This window comes from Erithacus rubecula, assembly GCF_903797595.1.
Source record: "Erithacus rubecula genome assembly, chromosome: 16".
In the NCBI taxonomy this organism is placed as follows: Eukaryota; Metazoa; Chordata; class Aves; order Passeriformes; family Muscicapidae; genus Erithacus; species Erithacus rubecula.
In genome coordinates, this window is record NC_136668.1 from 10,991,393 (window position 1) to 11,015,138 (window position 23,746).

Here is a 23,746-nt window from a genome sequence, read left to right on the forward strand (position 1 = left end):
CCTGTCCCCAGCAGCACCCACACTGCCCAGGAGTGTCCCAGGCAACAGAGCAGCTCTTTGACCAAGTGAGCTTCTTCCAGAGGTTCCATGTGGCACAGTGCAGACCCAGGGGTGATCCCCAGGTGTCAAGAGGCACAGCAGCCACGAGTCCATCGAGCTGGGCTCAGCCAGAATGCCCCTCAGGAACTAGGTTGTTTTCATGGCAGACAGCCACGGCTGCAGTACCCAGTGCTCAGAATTCGACCCTTACAATTCCTCTGTACAGAACAGGAGGGTGTTTTCATCACTGTCGACAGGGGCCTCAGGTTCTTAACCTTTCAGGACAAAGGGTTCATTACCAAGGGGAAATAAAGCACTAGGGCCACTGCATGGAAGCAGATTCCTTATTTCAGGGAAAGTTGCAGTGCTCAAAAAGCTGTAACTATGTTTGACAAGTTGCATTTATTGAAACATGGTTGCAGTAAGCCGCCCAGTCACCCATGCCTACATGAAAGGACAGAATCGCCCCTCACCCCCAGCATTTCAGGGCCCAGACCCCCTGCTCAGGGCAGGGCCGTGCAGTGCTCTGACCCAATGCCCACCGGGCCCCCCCAACCCTGCGGGGTGGGTTCCTTTGCTCCCCCCCAAGTTGTCACTGTAACACTCAGTGTGTGTTACAGAGTCAGTGCTCTGCAGCTGCAGCACAAGAGCACAACAGGCACAGAGGACATGGGGCAAGTGTGGTTACAAGAAGCTGGAGGTCAAGAAGGAGTGAGTTCCAGTTTTTAAAAGGAAGATTTATTTAACAAGTTTCACTTAGCGCAATACACCTAAAAAGGAAATCACAATACAATGAAAGATTAAATCAAGGCCTCAGAATTTTATACGAACACCAAGACCAAAATCCTAAAGTAGCCGTATTGCGTCTCAACATGTTTCCCCCATTAACTTAAAAAAAAAAGCTTTAACATGCCTTACAGGATATTAAAAGAAATAAACTAGAACTAACATGCCAAATGTTCACTTTGATTTTCAGACACAGCTCCTATATTGGTTCTTTACAAAAAAAGCATGTCTCTTTCAACATGTATTCAAAACAGTGTTGGATGTAATATGGTATAAGAGCAACATTTAACATAATTCGAACAGCTTTAACCTAAATACGCTTACTGCTTAAATACACTCCTACAACAAAACTAACTTGAGAAACGCTCCAAATTGTTTAACAGTTATAGTCTTTACTTGGTTATTACATCCTAGATGAATGTTCATTTCTGTATGTTCAAAAATACTGAACCCGAAAGGTTTTAAAACAATCCTGAATTCACTTACAGTAAAGCATAAATCACAAGCTTGTATTGCAAAACTGTTAAACTTAGTTTTTTGTTTTTTTGTTTTTTAAAAAAAGATGTGACCAAAAGTCAGCGATTGGTTACATTCCCCAGCCACCACTCATGTTGGACATGTTGGACATGCCGCCCATGCCGTTCACTCCCATGGATGCGCGGTTCCCACTGCTGTAGTAGCTGCTGTTCATGGCGCCCTGGCTCCCGGGGTCTGAGGGGGAAACCGACAGCAGGTTCACAGCTGCCTCAGGCCGACTCGAAGCATCCTTGCCCCAACGCCTGTCCTTGCTGGGCCACCTCGTAAATACCGTCTACCGTGCCCAACGCTGCAAAGTGTCAGTTTACAGCTCCGTACCCAAAGCCAGTTATCGGATGTTCAACCACAGCACGAGCTCTGCATCACCCCCTTCCCAAGCCAGAGCTTTACCACTGCTCTGGGGGAACAGGGAGGACCCAGCCTCCCATGACCCCCTCCCCCATTTGTATCGTGTTTAAACAAAGCTGGTGCCCAGCTTTCGGATTAAGAAGTGATCAGAGCAATGCAAGTCTGAGACTGGCATTTCCTGCCCCTTTTAGAACAGGTTTCCCCCCACAGATCCCCATTGCAGCTTTGAATCAATTCCCTCCCAATTCCCCAACATTCATAAACAGCCACATCTTTAACTTTCAGAGCCTGTGCTGTCCAGGTTATAACACAACCCTTCAACATCAGTGAAAGGTGTGTTAAGCCTGCTGCACGTGGCCCAATGGAAATCAGCAAAGAAATGCTCTTACCATAGCCACTCATGCTGCTTTGACCTCCATATCCTCCTCCATAACCCCCACTCAGCTGCTGGTTGCCTGGAGCACCGTAACTGGATTGGCTCCCTTGTAAGTTAAAGGTAAAAACATTAAGAACTTGCCGGTCAATATCTGCTCGTCATCAACAAACCCAGCCCTCACCCAACCAACAGCCCCTGCACTCTGGCACTACCTTGCTCACACCAAGGGAAGTTTAACATGCTCAAGGAAAGTGATGGGGTTTCTAAAGACATTCCTGCAACCAAGCAGTAACAAGAACTTTAGAAGTTACTTTTACAATTTCTGTGGACTATACTAAACAGGATTGATCAGCACTGTTATACACCCAAAAGACTTAAACTTGGCTTTAAGGGGCCTCACACAGGAGTGCTGCCCTTGCAGAAGCACAGCAGCTCATTAACTGGAGTCACTCATGTGTACATTATTCTTATTTGTGCTCCAGACTGGTTGTGCATCACATCACAGTAGTGCTGTGGTTCAGACACAGATACCTCTATTTAAACAAACAACTGCTGTTCACCTCATCACTTGCCTACACTCCTTTCTGCAGTTTCAGTATTAGCATTAGAACTACAAACATTTTGTAACCAAATACTATAAAAAGCAGTCGTGTATCCACACACCCCCACCCCAGCACCCACAAGAAAGGAGCCCCCCAGAAACCAACCCCACCTTCATTTCCGTAACCAGCCCAGCTTGGTGTCAGGAGGGTATCTGTCTTAGAGGCACAACAGCCACAGGCATTTAAGACTTGTGCTGAAAACACACATTTTAGATTTTTAAACAATTTTGGGGTTTGCCACAGCAACTCAGACAATTTCTCAATTTCTCCCAATTCCAAGTATCTCTCTCTCACCACCAAGACTCAGCTTGAATGGCAGGTAACGTGCCACAGATACATCCTCCATCACCGAACCATGTCCTGGTATCCCCAATAGGGAAGGGGAAGGAGAATAAAAAGGATAGGTATCTCCCAGATTCTGCACTACCACACTCCCAAAGAAGCCACTCATCCCACCAGACACACCACACACAGCACCACACATTTATTCAACCTATTAAAGCTCAAATGTATTCCCAAAAAGGTTTATATGTACCTGGCAATGTGCTAGTGTTCCAATCTTGGACTACCCCTTCCGACTCCTTGACTGTGTGATTAAGACAGAATGTTGAATTTCAGTTTTGATGCCAGGTACACAATAAACAGGAGCTGCACAAATGAGCCAGCTTCCTTCAATAGCAAGTGCTTGTCTGGAAGTGCAGTGAGACTGTTACATACCCATTGCTCCCATCATCTGACTGCCATAGGCACCACCAGTTCCTCCTGCTGTAGAATTCAGGAAGAGTTCTACATATCTGTGTTCTGGAAGAAGAAAGTTTTCCTATGAGAGCATTTCACACCAAACCCATCCAGCTTGTCTCACTGCAAGCGAAGCTGCAGTGCAACCTCTGCCATTCCAGTTGCAGCAGATGCACCACACTGCAGTGCTGTCAGCTCCCTAAAGCCACCTCTTCCAAGAGGTCAGACTTACGCATATTTGCTTTGTCTTTGGACATAGCAGCCACTGCGTCCTCGTGAGTAGCAAATTCAACGTCTGCCTCTCCGGTTACTCTGCCATCTGGCCCGATTTCAATGTGTACTCTTACAGGGTTCAGAGGTGAGAAGAACTACACATGGAACAGTCACACAGATTAAAACGCACCAATGCAACAGTTTGGGTTTACAATAAGCCCTTCTCTGCAGAGGAACACTCCAGCTGCAGTGCAGCTGGCCGTGCCCCACAGGGACCCCGTCCCCAAAGCCATGCACTGGGGAGCAGCGTGTGGCACTCACATTGTAGATGTCGTTCTCCGTGGCTCTGTAGGGCAGACCTCGCATGTGGACGCAGTGGCCGGTCGTGCTCTGGAAGGTGGACGATCCGTCGCCGTACCTGTGGTCCGACATCCCTGCGGAGAAAAGAGTCCATTCTAGGTCTTTCAGATGTATTTTAGTTTCTTTTGGGACATGTCGTAAGTTCAGTTACTGTTCCTATTAGAGATCCTTACCTCTTCCAAATCTATCAGAACCAAACCCATAGCCATCATTATACCCATTGTAGTCATCATAACCTCCATAACCTAGAAACAGATTGGACATGTTCATTTCAACTACACAAAGATCCAAATAAACTTTCATTTCGACTACAGAAAGATCCAAATACACAGTACACACTGCAAACAACAACTACTACAACATTGCATTTCTTCTACAAGAATTAAGGCCAAGGACACATACACAGCTGGGGAGACACTACCAGGTCCAAGAGTTGCTGCTTGTCAAAGGAGCAGCTCCCTGGGCCTCTGTGCACTTACCTCCTCCGTAGGCTCCACGCCTCATTCTCTCCAAGCTACTTCCTCTACCCAGACTGTTGTAGCCGCGCGTCAGGCCGGGCCTGTCGTACGGACCAGGTCTCTGCATGGCCAACAGCTTGCGGGGAGGGTCGTAGTGAGTGCGCACCTCTGCTCGGCTACTCTTGAAGATCTCAATGTACCTACGAGTGTTTGCACAGGGAGAGGTCAGTCTTTGATTCCTTCCACAAACACCTCACAACTTCACATTACAACAAGCCATTTAGTCATAGCCTTGACACTGGCAGTAATATTAAGCCAGGTTTCCTTACATTATGTAGGCAATGACATTCTTTTATTAGCACTACATTACATTTAAATCAGTGTATTTTCAAGAAATTAAATTTACTGAAGGGTTTATGTGCTCCTCATACTTTGCAGTATCCCAGCCTTAAGGGTGGGGGAGCAATGTTGATTCCCCACCCACCTCCCCCCAATTTAAAATGTTAGTCAAACAATGTAGGAGGGACCAGTGTCCACTCAACTCAGCACTGTTGCTCAAGGCAACGGAAACAGAGGGTTAAAAACCCGATCTCCACCGAGAGTTTAACCCATCAGGATGCCACAGAAAGCTCTGCATGTACTACTGAACCCAGCCTATGCTTCAGAGATTCAGCGTAGGCAAGAGGTGCATGCTTCAATGAAAAATAGTCACAAGTAAAATCGAATAAAAACCCTTTGTGACAATTTCTTGAAAGCTATGCTTATTACATTGAAGATTAATACAAGTAAGTAAATTTGTTACATTTCAATTTATAAAACAAGTTTAGAAATTATCACATTTTCTTATGGTAGTAAGAATACTGTGCATGTCTTTAGAGCTAAAGGCAGAATTGGTGCTATTTGAGAAGTTAAAGCCATAGTCTCTCAACTCTGTCATTTCCAAGCTATAGTTTTTAATGCCTGTTATTACTCATTTGCCAAAGCACATTTTAGTTCAGCCCAATTTTATCTTGTATTTTTGGATAGATCTAAACAGTCTGTGCCACACACACTGTAGCAATCAATACCTTTACTTATTACCAAGTTAAAAGACCAAAATACTATTTTGATTTGGGTATTAACGCTTCCAGAAGAGAGAATATGGATTTAATTGTTTACCATAAGAAAAGTGACAGAGCCAACCAACCATCCATCCCCACCTGTGCCCTATTCTTTCCTTGTGTTTCTTTAGAGCCTTTTCAGCTATTTCCTGTGAAGCAAACTGCACGAAGGCCTCCCCCGTACTCCTCCCCTGGAAGTCCACCGGCAATGTTATCCCATTTGGCACGATTTCCAACCCTTCAACCCAAGGACAAATAACCCCAGTAGGGGGGCAATATTAACATCACAAGCCCAGTCATGAGTTTTTTCTTATAGCTTTAAAAACACCAGAATTTAAACACTTTTAAGAGAATGGTATGTTGATTCTAGAACACCAGAATAAAAAAAGGCACGTCAACAAAGAGCTCCATGATCACATACCATTCAGTTCAGGTTCTTAACCCACCCTGCAGAGCTCAGAAATGCTCTGAGGATCAGGGACAGCCCCTCAGAGAAGGCATCTAATGCAGGGTGCATTAAGAACTTCACACATTATTACAAACCTCGTCAATTCTGTGAAAGTATTTAAGATGCACTTTTAAAGAGAACTTAAATTCAAACACAGCAAATTAAACAGCTTTATATAGAACAAGTAATTTTACTAGAAGTCACTCAGGTAAAATAATTAGTCTTAAGCAAACATCATGTTTCAGTATTGCTTTTGTTGTCTTTTTTTTTAAATCTTTAGGAGTGCTTAATTAAGAAAAAAATCATGAATTTCTAAGTATTAGTTCCTGAACAGAAGAGACATTTTGTATATTAAGCACATTAACAACTATAGTTTGAATTATTTCACCATGTAAGAAAAAAACATCTTAAAATGCACATGCTTAGAAATTGCTCTTTCATAACCAATTCAGAAAACAAAAACAAGTTCTGAGATTGTAAAACTGGAAATGTTTCTACTGTATTTTAAAGCAAAACAGCAAGCTCAATCATATCTTGTTACAGCAAAACATTTAGAAATCTAATATTTTGAAAATACAAACAAGTGAAATACTAAACAATCAACAGATTCCATTCTTGAACATTTTAATAGTCTAATTCCAGTTTGTAAAACATAAAACAGCTGCAAAAAAGTAAAAATTAGTCAAAACAAGACATTATCTCTTCATCCATAAAAATTTTGAGCTAGGCAACCTCAAGGGTCTCTGGGGGCTTTTTTGCGCCATAGAAAGGGGCAAATCTGTAAATCTGTACATCTTGGGTAGAGTTCAGTAGGTTCTCTCAGAATTTCACTCAATACTAGCTCTATGTTGGGAAGAGGTCATGGGCCCTTACTGAGAACCTGTTCCTCACACAGAGCCCAGTGGTGAGGGTATTCTACATCCTTCACTGATCAAGGCCAAGGCTGGGGGTGGAAACACCCTCCCAACATGAACTGTTCATCTTTATTTGGAAAGCAAGACATTTTTCTACAATCTTAACTTGGAACAGCATGTCCCACCAAGTATGAATCCAGCATCTTTTTGGCATTCTCTAAATTATTTAGTTATCAAGTACTTTAGGTAGTGATCCAAAGGGTTCCTCATGCCCAGAAAACTAGTGAAGAATTGGGCTGTTTACTTTTAATACTCATGATAATACTGTTGGAAGTACTATTGGGCAATCCATGTTTGTTTGGTTTGTTGGGGATTTTTTGCATAAACCAATAGTGCTATAGCTACTACTTTTATCCCACATACCTGAAAAAAACTGTACAATTTCTTCTTTACTACAGCCAAATGGGAGTCCTCTAAGACGTACAAAACCATCATTAGCTGTATCAGGGCTGTTGGGACCAGTATGCTTCAGAACCCAATCCATTTCAACGTTGTTTGACTTGAAAACTGTAAAAGGCACTTAGAATTAATGCATTCTGGAGTAAGGAAGAATTTTTAAAGTCATTTGCCTTGAAACTAGTCAACTTATGATATGCAAGTCAATTTGTCCTTTCACATGCATTTTAAAGAGACAAAAAAGGCAATTAACCAAAAGCCCATCAAGCACAAACACAATGTAGTCAGTTACTAGACCGACTGAGTCAAACCTTCAACGTATCTGTGTCCCATTGTTTCTCTGTCTTTCTTCAGGGCCAATTTCACATCCTCCTCTGACTCAAGTTCAGCAAATGCTTCTCCACTTGGTCTGCCCTCCCTGGTGTAGATGAAACGGATACCCAAAGCCCCATTCAGGATTTTGCAATCTGAAAATAAACAGGAAGGCCAAAATTATACTAATGTATACAGAAACAGTGTTCTTCTGAAAGTTTCAGAGAACCTAAAAACAAAAATGTGCAAGTATCAATTATATCAAGACAACAAAACCGGCAGCATTCTTGTTACAATTTAAAACTGTCAATTACTACGATGCTGATTACAGCTATTGTTCTAGTCAAACCTACAGACCAGTATTAAGGATAACTGCAAAGCAGCTATTTCCAAAGCTTTTCTGCCTCAAGTTAAACATACTACCTGCTTTTGATCATGACTTTCTTAATAGCATGAAGTAAGGAATAGTAACAATGTAAGTGCAATAAACTAAATCAGAACAAAGTAAAATACATCAAACTCCTGAAGCAGCTTTAAAAGCTCCAGGCGCTGCAGAAAGCATGTATTTATCACTACTTATTACTGCAGAGTGCTAATAATTTGGGAAAGGATACACACACACACACACACTACACACTTAATGAGAGTCTACTGGGACAATACAAGAACTGAACTGATTTAGCTTCAAAATTCTTGCTGCAGGTTGAACTTTCTTTAGAATAGAACCTTCTCTCTCCTAGTTGCTCAAGAAACAAAGGCAGTTGTGACTATCCCAGCAACTCAGACTAGGCCCCTTTGTGTTGAGTTCCTGGCAGCATGAACATGGCTTTGCCTATCAGAATCTGGCTGAAGCACTTGTTGCACTACAAACTGCACTGGCTACTGAATCCTCCTGAACTGCTCACTACAGCACTCCCACAGCCACAGTGTTCCAGAACTGACAGCAGAGCCCAGCCCCTCTCCCATACCTCTTATTCATTCCACCACAGCCCCACTTACCGGAGAAGAACCTCTGCACCTCCTCGGTGGAGCAGGACCAAGGCAGTCCCCGGACCTTCACCACATATCCCTCGCTGCTCTCCGAGTTGAGCATCACATTGGGGGTGAGGCTCTGCTCCGTCTCTGCTTCTGTGGTTGCTGCAAAGACCAGAAAGGGCTCTTTGAGGTGCTGCTCAGCACGGCCGCCACCCGCACCCCCTCAGAGCGCCCGGCGGCCCCCCTGGCCTGTGTCCCGGCCCTCCCTGATCCTCCTCGGCCTCGGGCGCTGCCGCCTCACACACACGGCGCCGCTCCCGCCCCCGGCCCGCGCCCTGCCCCTTCCCCGCACGCACACATGGTGGGGCTCCGCGCTGGTTCTAGGGCTCCGAGCCTGATCCGCTGTCCGGAGAGCGCCTAGTCCCGGTCAGGCGGCAGCGAGCGGGCGAGCCTGTGGCGAGAGCGCGCTAGGAAATGGCGGCGGGTGCTCCCGCTTCCGCTGGGCCGGGCCTTCCTCCGCACAAAGAGCGCGGTCCCAGGCGCCGCTCTGGCGGGCCCGCGGCCCCCGGCGATGGCGCAGCGCCCGCTCGCAGAAAGCGGCGTGTGGCGAGTGGGTACCGAGCACCGCGAGCCCTCCGCCGAGCACGGGAGCGGCTGCGGCGTGGCCGGGGCGGGTGCGGGGCGCATGTGCCCCGGTATGGCCCGGCCCCGCCCCCGAGACCCCGCGCGCCGCCTGTGCGCACGCGCCGCCCGCCCGCCGCGCCGAACAAAGCCCCGGCCCCGCGCGCCCTGGCGCCGCTACCGCACTGCGCGTGCCCCGCGCGCTGCCGCCCCCGCCCCGGCCCCGCGCGGCGCGGACAGCGGAGCGCTCTGGCTGCACGCACCGTGCGTGGCAACTAGCACTTACCAGCTTCAAAGGCTGACGCTACCCCACGAGAAACAATCTGCTCGCTTCGGTCACTGAAGCCTGGTGTGTTTGGAGGAGATGGGGAAAGAAGAGACAATGGGTCACAATTATCATAAAAGAACGGAAAAGTTAATTCCCTCCCATTTCCTCCAAACACACCAGACCTAGCTAATTTCACCTTGAACCTCAGTATTACCGAGGAGGCAAGAGGAAACTGGAATAACTCAGCATCTAAGAATCATCCATCCCTTTTCCCCATGGATAACCAGCTCATGTTTGAACTTGTCTACAGAGGTGATAGAGGACCCATGCCTAGAGTCAAGCAGGCTCCTAGAGCACCGACATGGTTATCTGGAGGCCAGAAGCTGCTCTGAGTAGTCTCCAGATGAACACTATTCATCCAGGAGTGTTTGTTCCCCAGTCAGTAACAAAATAGACTGTGAGCCTACATTGCCTCATCCCTCACGTAACTGTTTCATGCATTCCGAACTACTACCCTACCCCCACACCTCGAGGCTGTTTGACTTTTTTTTAAGTGCATGCTCAAGTTTACATAAGTTAATCAAACAACATGGCGAACTCGTTTACAGAAATGCAAATGAGAGCAGTTAAGTGGAACCGTGCTACAGTCACTTCCTGCTAAAAGCTCTCTTCGCCATTTCACTCGCCGAATGCCTATTCTGTAACAGCGCGGGGGCAGGAGCGGCGGGGGAGGGGGCAGCGCCTCCGCCTCTTCCCGGGGAGGACTGGCGGGAAGCGGCCATCCCGCCCACCCGCCTGGCGGGAACCTTAAAGTGCGCTGGAGCAGCTGGAAACCCCTTGAGTTCCCGCTCGGCACCGCCATGTCCACCCCCGCCAAGCGGCACTGCCAGAGCCCCGCCGGCTCCCTCGAATCCAGCTTCCAGAAGCGGCTCAGGAAGATTTCCATCGAGGGGAACATCGGTGAGCTCGGCGGTGCGGGAGGTGGCTCAGGGTGGTGGGGGAGCCCGCGGGGATGAGGGGGCGAGGGGGTGTCAGGCCTGGAGCACCCCAAGGGTCTGGGATGCCGGGGGAGACTGGGAGAGAGAGGGGAGGCTGCGGCACTCATCCCCCCGGCTCTGCGGGCAGCGCGGGGCTCTGCAGGGAGCGCCGCACCGGGACCCAAACGAGGAGCAGGGTTGGGGTGGATGGGGAGCCCCCCGGGCAGGGTACCCGGCAGTCGCACCAAGGCGCAGGGCGGGCTCGGAAGCACAAAGCCCCGGGGCCCGCCTGGCCCGTCCGGGGCTGCAGCGCCCGTTCGCTCCCGCCCGCGCCAAGGCCCAGCGCCTGCGCGGCCGCTCCCTCGCTCTCCCGCCAGGCTCCGCCCGCCACGGCAGCTCCTAAAATGTCGGCTGCTCCTCGGCCGACCTTATCGCCCGCCCGGCCGGGCGCGGCCCCTCCGGCACGGCAGATTAGCACCGTTTGCTTTCACGGCGCACCCGGCCGGCCCCGCGCCCCAGCAGCCGCTAACAACCCTCCAACTGCCCCCAGAGCAAACAGCCCCCAGCCCCCTGTGAACCGCTCTCATCTTCCGCAGCTGCGGGGAAGTCAACGTTTGTCAGGCTGCTGGAGAAACACAGCGATGAGTGGGAGATCATCCCCGAGCCCATCGCTAAATGGTGCAACATCCAGACAGCCGAGGATGAGTATGAGGTAGGTGCGCAGGATTTGGGCCGAAAGAAATGCAAGGAGTTCCACAGACAGGGAGCTATGCCAAAATCCAGCTATACTTAGTCTGCAGCAGCCAGACCATCCCCACTGTCATACCACAGTTGGTCAGGCACTCGCACTCAAATTGTAAAGGCAAGATACTACTGAATGTACATTCCAAATCACATCCCCTACTTCACGGGAATCCCACTAAAATCTGGAACTCAAACTCCTCAAAGCAGCTGTCATGAAAACCACCCTTACCTGAGGAACAAGTCTCAAAGATCTTATGCCTAAGCACTTTCTTAGTAATAAAAAGAAAGCCATGAATCCTTACATAAACATCTCAGAATTTTGGACTGAGAAAAGCAGGATATTAATGAAAACTTTTCTCTTGCCTTCTAGGAACTTTCAACATCTCAGAAGAGCGGAGGAAACTTACTTCAAATGCTGTATGACAAACCCACAAGATGGGCTTACACATTTCAGACTTATGCTTGCTTGAGCCGAGTAAAAGCACAATTAAAACCTGTCTCAGCCAAGCTACATGAAGCAGAACATCCAGTGCAATTTTTCGAAAGATCTGTGTACAGTGACAGGTAATTATTCTCACAGCACGGCAAGAACTCACATTAGCAGCTTCCAGGTCTATTAAAGACGTGGAGCTGAGGAAATGCTATTTAAACTAGTATGATATTTAAACTAGCCTGCTGCAAGGCAGCAGACTTGATTAAGGCATTTTTTTCAATACCATAGTTCTGTTATAATGACAAGTGTTGATACTTCACTTTTGTCATTCCTAGCATGAAACTGATGTCTTTCATTGCAGATACGTGTTTGCTTCTAACCTGTTTGAGTCTGGAAGCATTAATGAAACAGAGTGGTCTATTTATCAGGACTGGCACACATGGCTTTTGAATCAGTTTCAATCAGATATAGAACTGGACGGCATGATCTATCTCAGAACCACACCTCAGGTATGCTCACTAAAAATGGAGGTTTTTCAGTTCCAATTTTGTTTTCCAGAGGCTTAAGAGGGTACTTTAAAAAGTTATTCTACATTTAACTCATTTATGTTCAGCCAAGCAGTTAAAATTAATGCTCACTAATGTCTAGCATTAGTCCTTCCAAGTTAAGGGCCACTTGATCCGTTTAGCTGATTTAACCTACAACACATGATTAATGACTAGGTTTATACTTGGGTTTTTTTCCCCAGAAATGCATGGAAAGGCTACAGACGAGGGGAAGAGAAGAGGAGCAAGGAATTGAGCTTGAGTATTTGGAAAACCTGCACTATAAACATGAAACCTGGCTTCATGAAAGGACTATGAGGTAGGAGCCCATCTTCTGTAGCATGTTTCAACTTGCAGGCCAGGCTCTTTTCTACATTAAGCCTTAGTTTTATCGAGTTTGGCCTAAGTCTAGGTTCACTTAGGCAGCTGGATAGACTTACATTTCCAACCACTTCAGGTTTCAAGAGATGGAACTTCATCTAATTTAAAATTTTTGTTAAGCATTAGCTTCAACTAGGAAGCTTTACAGTTTAACTCCAGCACAAGGACCTGGATTTTGCTGATTAGGACTCAGGAACAGGACACTTAAAAAGGTGTTCAAGGGCCAATCATCACTTTCTCACCATGCAGTTTAATGCAATGTAAGGGGCAGACAAAGCCTCAACCACTTTTAAACTAGCAGTACTGTATTTCAACAAAGTTTAAATATTAATCCTAACTTCAGTTTAAACAATAATCAGAAAGTCTTTTGGCAGATGTATTACAGAGGAAACCTAATCAGCAACTGAGTGATCTCTGCTTCCTTATTGACTCTTACTGGCTTTCTCATCTAAAGAATCTCTAAATCTGAAAGCAGACTCTAGATTTTCCCCTAGAGGAGCCCAAAATATTCTACTGACTGGGAAGCATTACAATTCCAGGAAAAGTACATTATCAGCTTGATCTACTTGCTGAAGTTTCACATAGGATGACCCAAATGCTTAGGAGGCAGAAGGCAGTGCACAGTGTGGAATTTTGGAAATGTTTACGTTGTGTACTCATTCCAAACTTGTAAGCAAGCACTTCCTGTGTTTTTAATAGGAACACTGAAGTGTGTGAGCATAAGTTAGAATGTTGCTCAGCACACGTACTGTGTTCTAGAAATGCCTTCCACACTCAGAAAAAGACTAATTACTGCACCCACCTGTTCCTAAACAGAGGCCAAAATGGTCTTGCTTATGTCTAAATACATTTTAAATACCAGTCTTCTAACCTGTTAAAGAGATCATCCTCGTGAAAGGAAGCTTTAAAAATACATCTCAGTAAGTGGATTAGGTGGGGAAGACACAGGACACGGGAGATATTTTCAAAAAATACTTCATCTTACAAAATCAGTAATTGGTAATTGATTCTGTGACAAGAACAAGGTAAAGGAAATTAAGGTTTAAAAAAAAAAAAACAAAGTATCTTTCCTCCGCCTTGTACATTACAGATAGATACTAAGAGTCCACATTCGTGAAATATATGAAGACCAATTAAGGACAGACTTGACATTAAAGTTATGAGCACCAGATTTAAATCTTGGGTGCACGTAGTAACCAAGAGCAGAAGTCTTGTATACACAGTATTTTATGTAGTTTCTACTCCAACTATGTTCTTCTATTTAACAGAGTCGATTTTGAGTACATTAAGGAGATTCCTATTCTAGTTTTGGATGTTAATGAAGATTTTAAGAATGACAAAATTAAACAGGAGTACCTGATTGATAAAGTAAGTACCAAATCAGGAGGTTTGTATCTGTTTTTTTTTTCTGAGGTTTTCATGCAAGCAGAGACACTTCCAGAGTTGGGAGGGAGAGTAAACAAGATGATAATGAAGAGGTTGCTTGAGTCAAAATGGTATTTACTAGTTCCAAGGAAAAGCAAGACTTGGGGATGTAAATGCCAAAAGAAACTCTGGTGGAGTTGTTTGACCAGTCCATGGGAAAAAACCTCCTCCTAGTACTTAAAAGCACGAGGAAGTGCTCTCCTAGTGAACTCCATAAACCATTTTCTTCATCTTGTTCTGGGTCATCAATTTGAGATTACTGAAGAATGACTCCTTTAAGCTGAGCCTCATTCCCTCAATTTAACAGCTCTAAATAAACTGGGAAGGGGTGCTCAGTCATCAATTGTGGAGATATTTGTCATTACATTCTATAGAAACCAGCAATTAACAGCTTTGTTTTGAACACTCAGACATTGCATCTTATATCCTTGCCCCTCTGAAAGACCACATGCATTTCAGGTCATGAATTAAATATAGGGGCAAAACACCACTGGAAAACTATAGTAGCAAACCATTTGTACATAAAAAAAAAGAGAAAAGCCTGGTACTTTGTGTTTTAATGCACCGAAAAATATATGTGGTGTTTTTTCCTCATAGGTCAAGTCTTTCCTCACTTCTTTAGAAGATGAAAATTAATTCGAATAACAAGTTCCTGAAGTTCACCTAATAATCTCTATTCAAAAATTTACTTTACAAATGCATTACCTGTGTATCTTATTTTAAAGCAAGCCAGAAATGTAAAACATGGTTTGGAGTTGGCTTATTTTTTTTCCTTGTCTGAGCTGTGTGGGTTTTGATAGACCTTTTTGTATAGCTAAAAAGAAGAAATATGGGGTATTTTGATGTTTTTTTTCCTGTATATTCTCTGCTGTTTAATAAAGAGTTTAAAATCATATTGCCTCTTGAGTGGTTCACCCCGGGGGGGAGCTCAGCGGTTGTCAGAGGCCGACACCCAGTAAACAGATAGCAGGCGCTAAGCAGGGTTGTTTTGCAATAATTGGCACGGGTTCACCATTTTAAGACGAGACTGTTATGGCGTCCAGAAACCTTTACTTTCAACTTCTGCTTTACTGAGTGGCCGCTTCCATGGGATTTACGCTACTTAAGGCTGGACGTTAGACCTGTAATAAACTGTAATTTACGCTTATCTCGTTCGCCGTCTCACCCCCACCCCCCAGCACAGGGAGGGAGCGGCGGGCGCGGCGGCGGAGGCGGGACAGCGACCCCGGAGAGTCCCCGCGGCCCCGCCCGGCGCGGCGCACGCGGCAGGGGGGCTGAGCGGCGCACGCGGCCGGGCCCGTCCCCGCCGCCCCCCCTCCCCTCCCCCGCGCCATCCTGAGGCCTCCGCGCGGCCTCCGCGCCACCGGGCCCGGGCGGGCGGCACCGCGAGGGCCCCATCGCCCATCCGCCCCCCGCCTTCCCTTCCCTCCAGCCACCCCCTCCCCGCCCGCCGTCGCTGGGCCTTACCCAGGCCGGGGATCTCGCCCTCGGTCTCCTCGGTGTGACAAGGGTCCATCTTGGCCGCGCCTTCCCCGCAGGGACCGCAAGAAGAACAAAGCTGGGCGGGGGCGCTCAGGCGCTGCGCGAACAGAAACAAAAAGCTCAGCGGCGGCCGAAGGGGCGCTCGGAGAGGGTGGATCGGCGCTCCGCGGGGGGTTTCTCAGCACTCCCGCGGGGATGGGCCGCGATACAGCCGCCCGTGCTCCCGGTACCGCCCGCTCGCTCCGGCTGCGCAGCGCCCGTTCCGCGCCTATAAATGGCCGCCGGCCGCGCAGCGCTGCGCGCTGACGTCACGCACCGCCCGCCCCCGCCAGCCAATGGCCGCGTGACAAATTGAACGCAGCCAGTCACGTCCGGCCCCCCGCGCGCGCGGTGGGGGGGGGGGGAATAATGGAGGGGGGAGAGCGCGGCAGCCCCGGGGGTCCCGCGCTCCCCGTGCCCCCCGCGGGACCGAGTTCGAGTCCCCAGGGACCCGGGTTCGAGCCTCCGGCCCCGGCCTCGGCTCCGGTTCGAGTCCCGCCCCCGCCCGTTCCGCTCCCCGGTTCCCGAACATGGCGGCGGCCTCGTCTTTCCCCCCGCGCCCGCCCCGCCGTCCCCCACCCGTCCCCGGCACCCGCGCTCACGGCGAGCTGCAGCCGCGGGGCTCCGGCGGCGATCGGCGGCTCCGCGCACTGCAGCACCGCCCTCCGCCGGTGTCAGCTGGGCTCGGCTCCGCCTCCCGCCGCGGCGGGGCCTGCGCGGGCCTCGGGGCCCCCGCCCGCTCGAGGGCCGCTGTGTGGAGCCCGGCTGTGGCCAGCGCTGCCCGGCCTGAGCGCTCAGGCTGTGCTTGGGTTGGGTGCGGGAGGTTCCTGTGTGGAACTGCGCCTGGAATCCCGGGTGGGTGCTGGGAATGGCCACTTCTCACATGCCCTCTGCGCCCTCAGGCGCCTCTCCCAACCAGACCGACCGTCTCCACAAAGAATCATGAGCTGAAGCAACTTCAGGTTAAAATAGCTGCAAGGAAGCCTTGCTGTGGGATTGAACAGATAAGAGGTGACCTTAGGACTGTGGAGGTGCGGCATCGACTCCGAGCCGAGCTTTGTTTCTGGCTGAGTTTTAGTGAGTGTAAAGCAAATCCCTTTGCTAATCCCCGTTGAGGCCTTTGCGTTTCTAGCCATGAGATAATGATAATTTTTGGCTTTTTATGGTATGCATTAATATTTATAGGCTGGGGTACTTTTACTATGTGTCGTTTTGTTAGTCCTGATTGGTATTTTTAGTCCCCATTAATGCATCTGGAAAAGGACAGAAAGTGGGATTTCTGTTGTTTATGCATCATGATTTACATAGTTAAATGGCTTTAAAGAGAGCTGTAATGGCTGTTCTCTTTCTATCTCATTTACAGTGAGAAACAAAGCCTGATTTGCCTAATATTTTCTTGATCCTATGTTTACTTAGTTGAACAGTTAAACAGGCCCTCTCTTTCAAGGTTTCTTAGGAAATTAAAATCATCCTGTGTTCACACTGACAAGAATTTCTGGATATCCTTCCAGTATTAGAATAAAGGTCATATTACTTCTTTCTGCAAATATGTAAGTGCTACTAATCTTAGGCAAAAAACTCAGCCTGCCTTTGACATATCCCACAGTAAGTTTGGTACAGCCACCTCCAGGAGAAGAACGTGACTGTGAGCACCAGGGACAAGCAAAGACATAAATAGTTATCAGAAGACTTGTGATTGGCCAATGTATATGCTGTGTTTGAAAGACAAAAATAATTAACAATTTAAATGGAATTACTGCTAATAGAGCAGCCCTTTTCCTCAGAGGCTCTAGCTGGTTAAGTGCTTTTGCACTTGGGGATGGTCCCATGGTATGTGAGCACTTGCACAGAGGCAGACAGGAGACAAAAATCTTCCTGAAAACATTGGTACAGTTTATTCCTTCCATAATTTCTTCTAGGATTCAGGCAGCATGTTTATCTGGCTTTTTGCTTTATGGTGTGAGCCTGACACCTGCACCTTCCCCTCCAACAGACCCAGTGGCTCACTCTGCAGCTCTGGGTACATGTTTTTTCCTGAAAGGGCTTTGTTCTACTTCAGAAATTCACTGTTTCATTCCTGCAAAGGGGAAAGGCACACCTGCTGCCCAGACAGCAGGGGAGAGGAGCTGCTCTCAAAACCAGAAGGGTTTGCCTCATTCAAGTCAACTGGGGGAGTGAGGGCTATAATCCAAGCGAGCTCAGCCTGGTGGGTGTTGTAGTACATCAGGTAGAAAATGGGGAAAGAGGTGGACACCAGAGTAGAAATCTGCCAGATAGTCACAGCCCCTGTGCAACATCCCAAATTCCCTACAGCTTTGTGGAGAAGAGCCCCAGTCCAGCCTGCAGAGAGATGCATGAAGCTGAATACATACGTGGAGTGTTAAGCTGGACCAAAGTAAAGCTCTTGAAACCTGCTATCTGCTCAAGAACTTTTTGTTTTGTACCAGTCTCTTTGTTATCTTGCTTGTGCTTCTTTCCAGGGCAAGAAAATAATGGAGACAATCTGCAACTCCGGTTTGAGAGCATATGGAGACACTTTGTGAGCGTGTTCATTTCTAAGTAGGTTTTGGAGATATTGTTGCAATGCAAAAAATAATTACCAATGATTCTTTCATGGATCAGCATTTGCCATTACAGAGAGAATTGATCAAAACTTAAATACCTGCTGTGAAGAAACAACAAAATTCGGTCTATCATCACTGTATGTGCCTTCCCTTTCCTTCTTACTTGTTATCTGTTTCTTCTGCTGCTGCCATCACAGAGTTCATTTTTCATGTCTCAGCTACGTGTGTTGCATGTGCCTCATGTTTGCATATGAGCATCTATAATTCAGGATCTTACAGTTAATCTGCAAACCTAATTAAGTCTCAGTAAACACTGCTGCAGCTGACTTGTTTCTCATGTGGACTCTGAAAACAGGGAATATATGGAAGTGTTATACTACCAATGCTTTGTGTGTTTTTCTGCATGTGTGATCTCCAGTCAAAAGCCCTACCATTCAATTATAACCTTTCTGTTATTTCCCATGCCTTTTGAAACAGCCTCTAGCTATAATGCTGTGACAAATAGAAGCTAAACAATGCTATTAAAATGCATGATGTGAGTTCTGCCATATTAGATAACATGGCCATGTTCATCACCCACAAATGCTGCCAGTTCACAGCTTTGCCAGTGGAGTCTCCCTCCCATGTTTGCTTTGGACAATTTAAGAGGATTTTTGGTTATACTTCACCTTTCTTCCTTTGTACTTTTGTTTTTTACCTTTATTATTTCTCTGAAAATGGTGGTCTGCAGCACAGATTGGATGTAGCTCATGTTTCCCAGTTTTTCTAAGCTGTAATTCACTAAGAAGCCAAGCTGGAAAACAGTTGGGGAGGTTGATAAACACTGTTTTAGTGGAAAGCAGATACCCAAGTCCCTTTTTCTCTCTGAGGCCACTGCTGCACTGTTAGAAGCTATCACCCTTCCCTTTGTTCCATCAGCTTATCCACAGATAGTGCCCACCATCCTTTACCACTATGAGAATGAAGAGTTTTGCTCCCTCGATGGTTGCACCCTTTCAGGGCTGGGCTGAGTTCACCGCCTGGTGTTTTTCTGTCACTGGAACCCAGGCCTGTCACTGTTTCAGTTTTGCAGCGTTATAATTATAATTTAGAATGATAACAGTGGGCAGAACACCTGGTTTTTACCGCTGGAGCTGCCCACTGTGAGTGCAGGGCCAGCTGGGGTGAAGTGTCTCCCACAGCGTGCTGCAGGTATCTGCCTGTCCTGCTGCCTGAGCTCTGTGGGCATGAGTCAGCTCTGGTCCAGGAGCCATCTGGCTGAGCAGTGCAGTGCTGAGCTCATCAGGCTGCTCCCGGGAAAGGTTTCCTCGGTCAGGCAGAACATTCGCAGCACCTTGGCACTTCATCCGTGTGCTGCCAGGAGAGAGGTGGGGAAGTGGCCATTCACATACCTCCAAGGAGCCTTGTCTGCATTTCTTTACACCACCACAAATGGAGAGCAAGCTGTAAAGCTGTAGATACTGGACAGTGAGGTGAGTCAGTCCAATGTTGGGAGAGTGTGCTGTGGTACTGTATCAGGGCAGACAGCAGTCCTGAGCTCTTGTTATGCTGGCAAACCGCATTCATGAAATTGAGCCTTTTTTAGCCACTTGCCAACTGCAGGCTCAGAACAGAGACCACAACAGCTCACTGTTGCAAGGCCTCACTGGAATGATGATCCCTGACTTTTACCCCTTGCAGGCAATGTTGCCGTAGTAATTTGGGGTCACCCAGCTTTTTCTTGTCAACCGGTGCCACATCAAAGTGTCACATGATGCACATGCTCAGGCACAGATCTTCTTTTATTCTCTCACTCCAGAAGTGCCCTGTGAGTCCTCCTGAGTGCTGACCCTTTGTCTCATCCTACTTAACTTTTGCCTTTTGTCCCTGAACAGAGTCTGGCACAGCACAGGTGAGGGCTGGAGCTGGGCATGCTCTTCCCTGAGGTTCCACAGCAGGTGGTCAGTATTTCTTTGGAGGGAGGGCATTCCCAAAGGGCCATGTTGAGCCCTGTCTATCTTATGTATGCTCTGGCTCCGCCCTTATCTGGGGAAAGGTGAATTCTTGGAGCTCTTTTACAAGTGGTAATTGCTGGGAGGTAGAAAACTGATGAAAACTAGGCAAATTGTAACTTTAAAGTTTTAAAGATTTTTCCTGACCTTCCTACCTGCTAACATACAAAGTTGCAGATAGCTTTGGTTTTACTTAGACATTACTACTAGACTTTTTTACTAGATGTTACTAGTGCGTTTCACTCACACAACTCCATGTGTCCACCTTTCTTTTTCCTTGCCCTTGAAGTCATTTGCACGTAAACAAGTAAAACTAAGACAAGGGGTAACAAAGTGACGGTGAGAAATGGTGAGGTGAAAGGGAAGTGTCGCACAGTCCTGCTCTAAGACTGCATCCTCACAGCCTCTGCCGGCTGGCTCCCGAAGCTCTGATCCTGGTGCTGCTGCAGAAATAAAGGCCCATTGAGAAGTCTGGCTCCAAATTAGCATTTGAATTCCCTTGTAGCCCGTTGTCAGATGGGCGGGAGGTGGGTGCTAGTCTCGGTTGCTCAGCGCTGATACACAAATGTGGCTTTAAAAAGTCCTTATTTTTCTGAGGGATAGAAATTAATTGCTCAGACTGGATACTTTTTTTTTTTCTTTTTTTTTTTTTTCTTTCCCTCTCCCATTCTTCTCCGTTTCACTCCTTTCTTGGGTCAGGCTGAGCCACAGATAGACACGTCTGGGTATTGTTAGCCCTGTCTGACCTACTTCTCTCCCTCCCCTTGGCCCCGTGTTATGGATGCTGGTGCTATGGAAACCTGCTTGACATGCCAGTGCCACAAAGCCGGGGCCACCAGCTGCACCCTCCTTTCCCGGCCCCACGGGAGTTTCCCTCCTAAACGCCCTACCAAAGTTAGCAGCCCTGCTTCTCGGGGAAATTCAAGAGTGTCCTGCATCCATTCCACCTAGTGCTCCGGAGGGATTGGGGCGCTTCTCCGTGGGTTTGGGGACACCGGTGCTCTCCTTCCTTATGCCAGGGCACAACATTTCGGTCTGGTGGCCACTCATAAAGCCGCCGCTGCCCGCACCACGGTGAGGGCCCAGCACCTCACGGACAGGGAAGTACACGTGGGTACCCTTGGACTTTTCACGATAATAAGCCGCAAATTTCTGCACCGTGATCCAAAGGCCTTGCAGGGAGCTGTCCGGGATCCTGGGAAGGCGGCGGTGCGGGCGGCAGCCGCGCTGTGCGGGACAGAGCCCCGCACTTGCACCGTCACTCGCGTGGAACCCGCCCCGCCGGGGACAGAGGCTTGTTTACGAGTTCAGCCTCTGCACCTCTCGTGATAAAAAAAGTTCTCGCTGGTTCTGCGGATTTCCTTTGCTCTCTGCCGGCCTCCCATCCGGCCGGCTGCTTATCCTGGGAGCCTGTGGCACTATCAGAGCGGATTTGCTTCCAAATACCGCACGCCAAACATTTCTTCTCCCTGCTGCTGGTAATGAACTGGCAGCCGTAAGGGGTGGAAGTAGGAAAGAGCTCTGGAGTCCGCAGTGTTTTGCTTTGTGTGTCGTAAGCGTCCCCAGGAGCTTCCTGCGAGGCTCCAGAGCTCTCCTACCCAATACCTTAACGCCAGAGCCTGGCCCAGCACGGATCAAACTGGAAGCAGGCGGATTCGTGGGCGAGTGCCAGAAGCCCGGCAGTGCCCGCTGCCCGGTGAGCGCCGCCCGGGCGGGAGCCGGGCTGCAGCCAGCGGTGCCGGGGCCCGGGCGGCGGGCCCGGAGCCGCCGGGGGCCGCTGCCCTCGGACCCCCCGGGCCCGCCCCGCTCAGCGGCGGGGCACCAGCGCCCTCTCCCGACGCGGGGGAGAAGCGGCGCAAAGCCCGGGAGGAGCGGGGACAGCGTCCCGCAGGGAACACGGACACGAATCCGGCGGGAGCGGGCTGACCCCTGTGGCGGGGGCAGCGGTGGGACCCCCCCTCTCAGCGCTGCACTAGAGCCCACGGGAGCGCAGCAGTGCCGCTGGCGGCTGGATCACCTTTAAACTGCTGCTCACGGCGTGGCTGTCACACCTGCGGGGCACCCGGGGTGGCAGTGCATTCCCCCAGCACACCCAGTGCCAGCCCAGCGGCCTCCCAGCATTTCTGCACCAGGTTCGGGTGGGCAAACCGTACAGCACCAGCACAGCGTGCTGGGCAGCAGCATCATGAATTGAATAGATCCCAAAATCATTGACTGTTTGAACCATCGATTGGTGCAAAGTGGTTTTCTTTGCCTGATGAAGCACCAGAGCAATGAGAGCAGCCCTGGTGGCGGGGAGCAGCTTCCCTTCTGCTCGGGGCACCTGAAATGGCCCCTCTGTGGTTTGAAGGGCTGATGATGTGCCCGTCAGATTCTCTGTGGCAGAACTGGCGATGGCAGCCACCAAGGCCAGAGCCTCACTGTGCCGTGCCAGGATTTTTAATGGTGTTCTGTGCATCCAAGGGGAGAAGCCGGCTACAATCTCACTGCTGAATCATTAATTTCCCTCCTATGAGTCATCCTGCGGCCCTGTCACACACAGAGAGGACACAAGCAGGACTGAGGTGGGCTGTGGCTCCAGGTGGATACAGCAAATTTAGAAAACTGGTTGTAGGATAAAAGACAGAGATTGTGTCTACAGAACCAGTGAGCACCCACTTGGACTAACCCCAGGAAGCAGAGTTATGATGTGGAGTCAGGACCTGCACCAGCAGCTGGGGCTAGTCCTTCTGCATTAACTCTCTGGGAGGTGACTGGTTACACTGGTAAAAAGGTGAGGTCTTCAGGAGATGGTAGGATCTGTTAATGCAAAGGCTAAGTGAAAGCTCACTGTGAAATCTGTTCCTCCATGACCTTGCTAAGGCACAGGCAGGGTTAAACTATGCTCAGATTTTCTGAAATGTGTCTCCAAATATGCTTGGAGAAAAAGTTATTGTTTCTCTTGCTGTGACACCTGAAGATTCTGGTGAGGATGGGGCTCTCTGGCACTGAAAACTTTGTAGAGACAAGTGTTGGACAGTTATTTTTGTTTGGCTTTAAGCCTTACCCTGCAGCATTTGCCAGTTTCAATGCAGCAGCATGACTCCAAGGCAGGAGAGCCTGAAAAGGAAATGGACTGGGGGCTTTGCTGGAGAAACCAATTTAAAATGTATGGAAGGAAAAGAAACAATGTGGAAAATTAATCATTTCCTCCAAAAAGCCCTGCTTTTTGTTTTTACAGTCCAGATATGCCTACTGCTGGGAAAGGGAGAGGAGAGCAGTGGGCTTTACAATGTGGTTGGACTGGCATCATGCTCATGTAATCATTTTCACTCTCTGAGTTTGGTGTGAATTCCCCCCATGATGACACACAGAGCACTGCTGGGATTTCTTGAGCTGTGGCACTAACATGAGGGCACCAGTGGCCAAAAGCATCAGTATTGTGAATACTGGACTCATGAAAATCTAGCCCCTCCTGATGCAGGAGGGACCTGAACACTTGGGTAAACCATTTTTGTGGTGCTGAGTGGCTCAGCACCCATTTCATGAGCTCAACATCTCCAAAAATCAGCTTCTCCTTCCTCAGAGCTCTCCTCCCATGGCACACAGAATTACAGGCTTCACTGGACTGCATGTCAGGGAGACAAAGGCAGTCACCTTGCACTCACACACTTGTGTTCCTTTCTCTGCTAGCT

The 23,746-nt window shown here is 48.4% G+C and overlaps 2 protein-coding genes across 51 annotated transcripts; one reads left to right on the forward strand and one right to left on the reverse strand.

Moving 5' to 3' along the window:
• Positions 1-755: 755 nt before the first annotated feature.
• Positions 756-16,243, reverse strand: HNRNPH1 (heterogeneous nuclear ribonucleoprotein H1). 50 transcript variants are annotated; one of them, XM_079319571.1, is made up of 16 exons: positions 16,120-16,243; positions 15,464-15,575; positions 9,510-9,569; positions 8,627-8,764; positions 7,627-7,782; positions 7,283-7,426; positions 5,657-5,795; positions 4,479-4,657; positions 4,173-4,244; positions 3,961-4,073; positions 3,659-3,794; positions 3,406-3,489; positions 3,224-3,274; positions 2,299-2,361; positions 2,100-2,192; positions 756-1,536 (listed from the first exon to the last, which is right to left on the reverse strand). In XM_079319571.1, the coding sequence occupies exons 2-16, from the start codon at positions 15,510-15,512 to the stop codon at positions 1,412-1,414; spliced, it is 1,602 nt and encodes a 533-aa protein (XP_079175697.1). In that variant the 5' UTR covers positions 15,513-15,575; positions 16,120-16,243; the 3' UTR covers positions 756-1,411. The 50 variants fall into 50 exon arrangements, with proteins under 50 accessions (XP_079175697.1, XP_079175658.1, XP_079175693.1 ...); XM_079319532.1 differs by having other exon boundaries at positions 756-1,651; XM_079319567.1 differs by having other exon boundaries at positions 3,961-4,094.
• Positions 10,208-14,889, forward strand: DCK (deoxycytidine kinase). Its single transcript, XM_079319578.1, has 7 exons — positions 10,208-10,451; positions 11,065-11,180; positions 11,583-11,776; positions 12,007-12,154; positions 12,394-12,509; positions 13,840-13,939; positions 14,594-14,889. The coding sequence occupies exons 1-7, from the start codon at positions 10,352-10,354 to the stop codon at positions 14,630-14,632; spliced, it is 813 nt and encodes a 270-aa protein (XP_079175704.1). The 5' UTR covers positions 10,208-10,351; the 3' UTR covers positions 14,633-14,889.
• Positions 16,244-23,746: the final 7,503 nt, after the last annotated feature.

Bases quoted from the DNA above. Each gene is read 5' to 3' on its own strand.
- DCK (XM_079319578.1), top strand. From the start codon at position 10,352: ATGTCCACCCCCGCCAAGCGGCACTGCCAGAGCCCCGCCGGCTCCCTC. The intron at 12,155-12,393 runs GTATGCTCACTA...TTTTTTCCCCAG, and splicing joins ATCTCAGAACCACACCTCAG to AAATGCATGGAAAGGCTACA. The intron at 13,940-14,593 runs GTAAGTACCAAA...TTTTCCTCATAG, and splicing joins AGGAGTACCTGATTGATAAA to GTCAAGTCTTTCCTCACTTC.
- HNRNPH1 (XM_079319534.1), bottom strand. From the start codon at position 15,512: ATGGACCCTTGTCACACCGAGGAGACCGAGGGCGAGATCCCCGGCCTG. The intron at 7,783-8,626 runs GTAAGTGGGGCT...GTTTATTTTCAG, and splicing joins GGTGCAGAGGTTCTTCTCCG to ATTGCAAAATCCTGAATGGG. The intron at 7,427-7,626 runs GTTTGACTCAGT...TGCCTTTTACAG, and splicing joins GGGACACAGATACGTTGAAG to TTTTCAAGTCAAACAACGTT.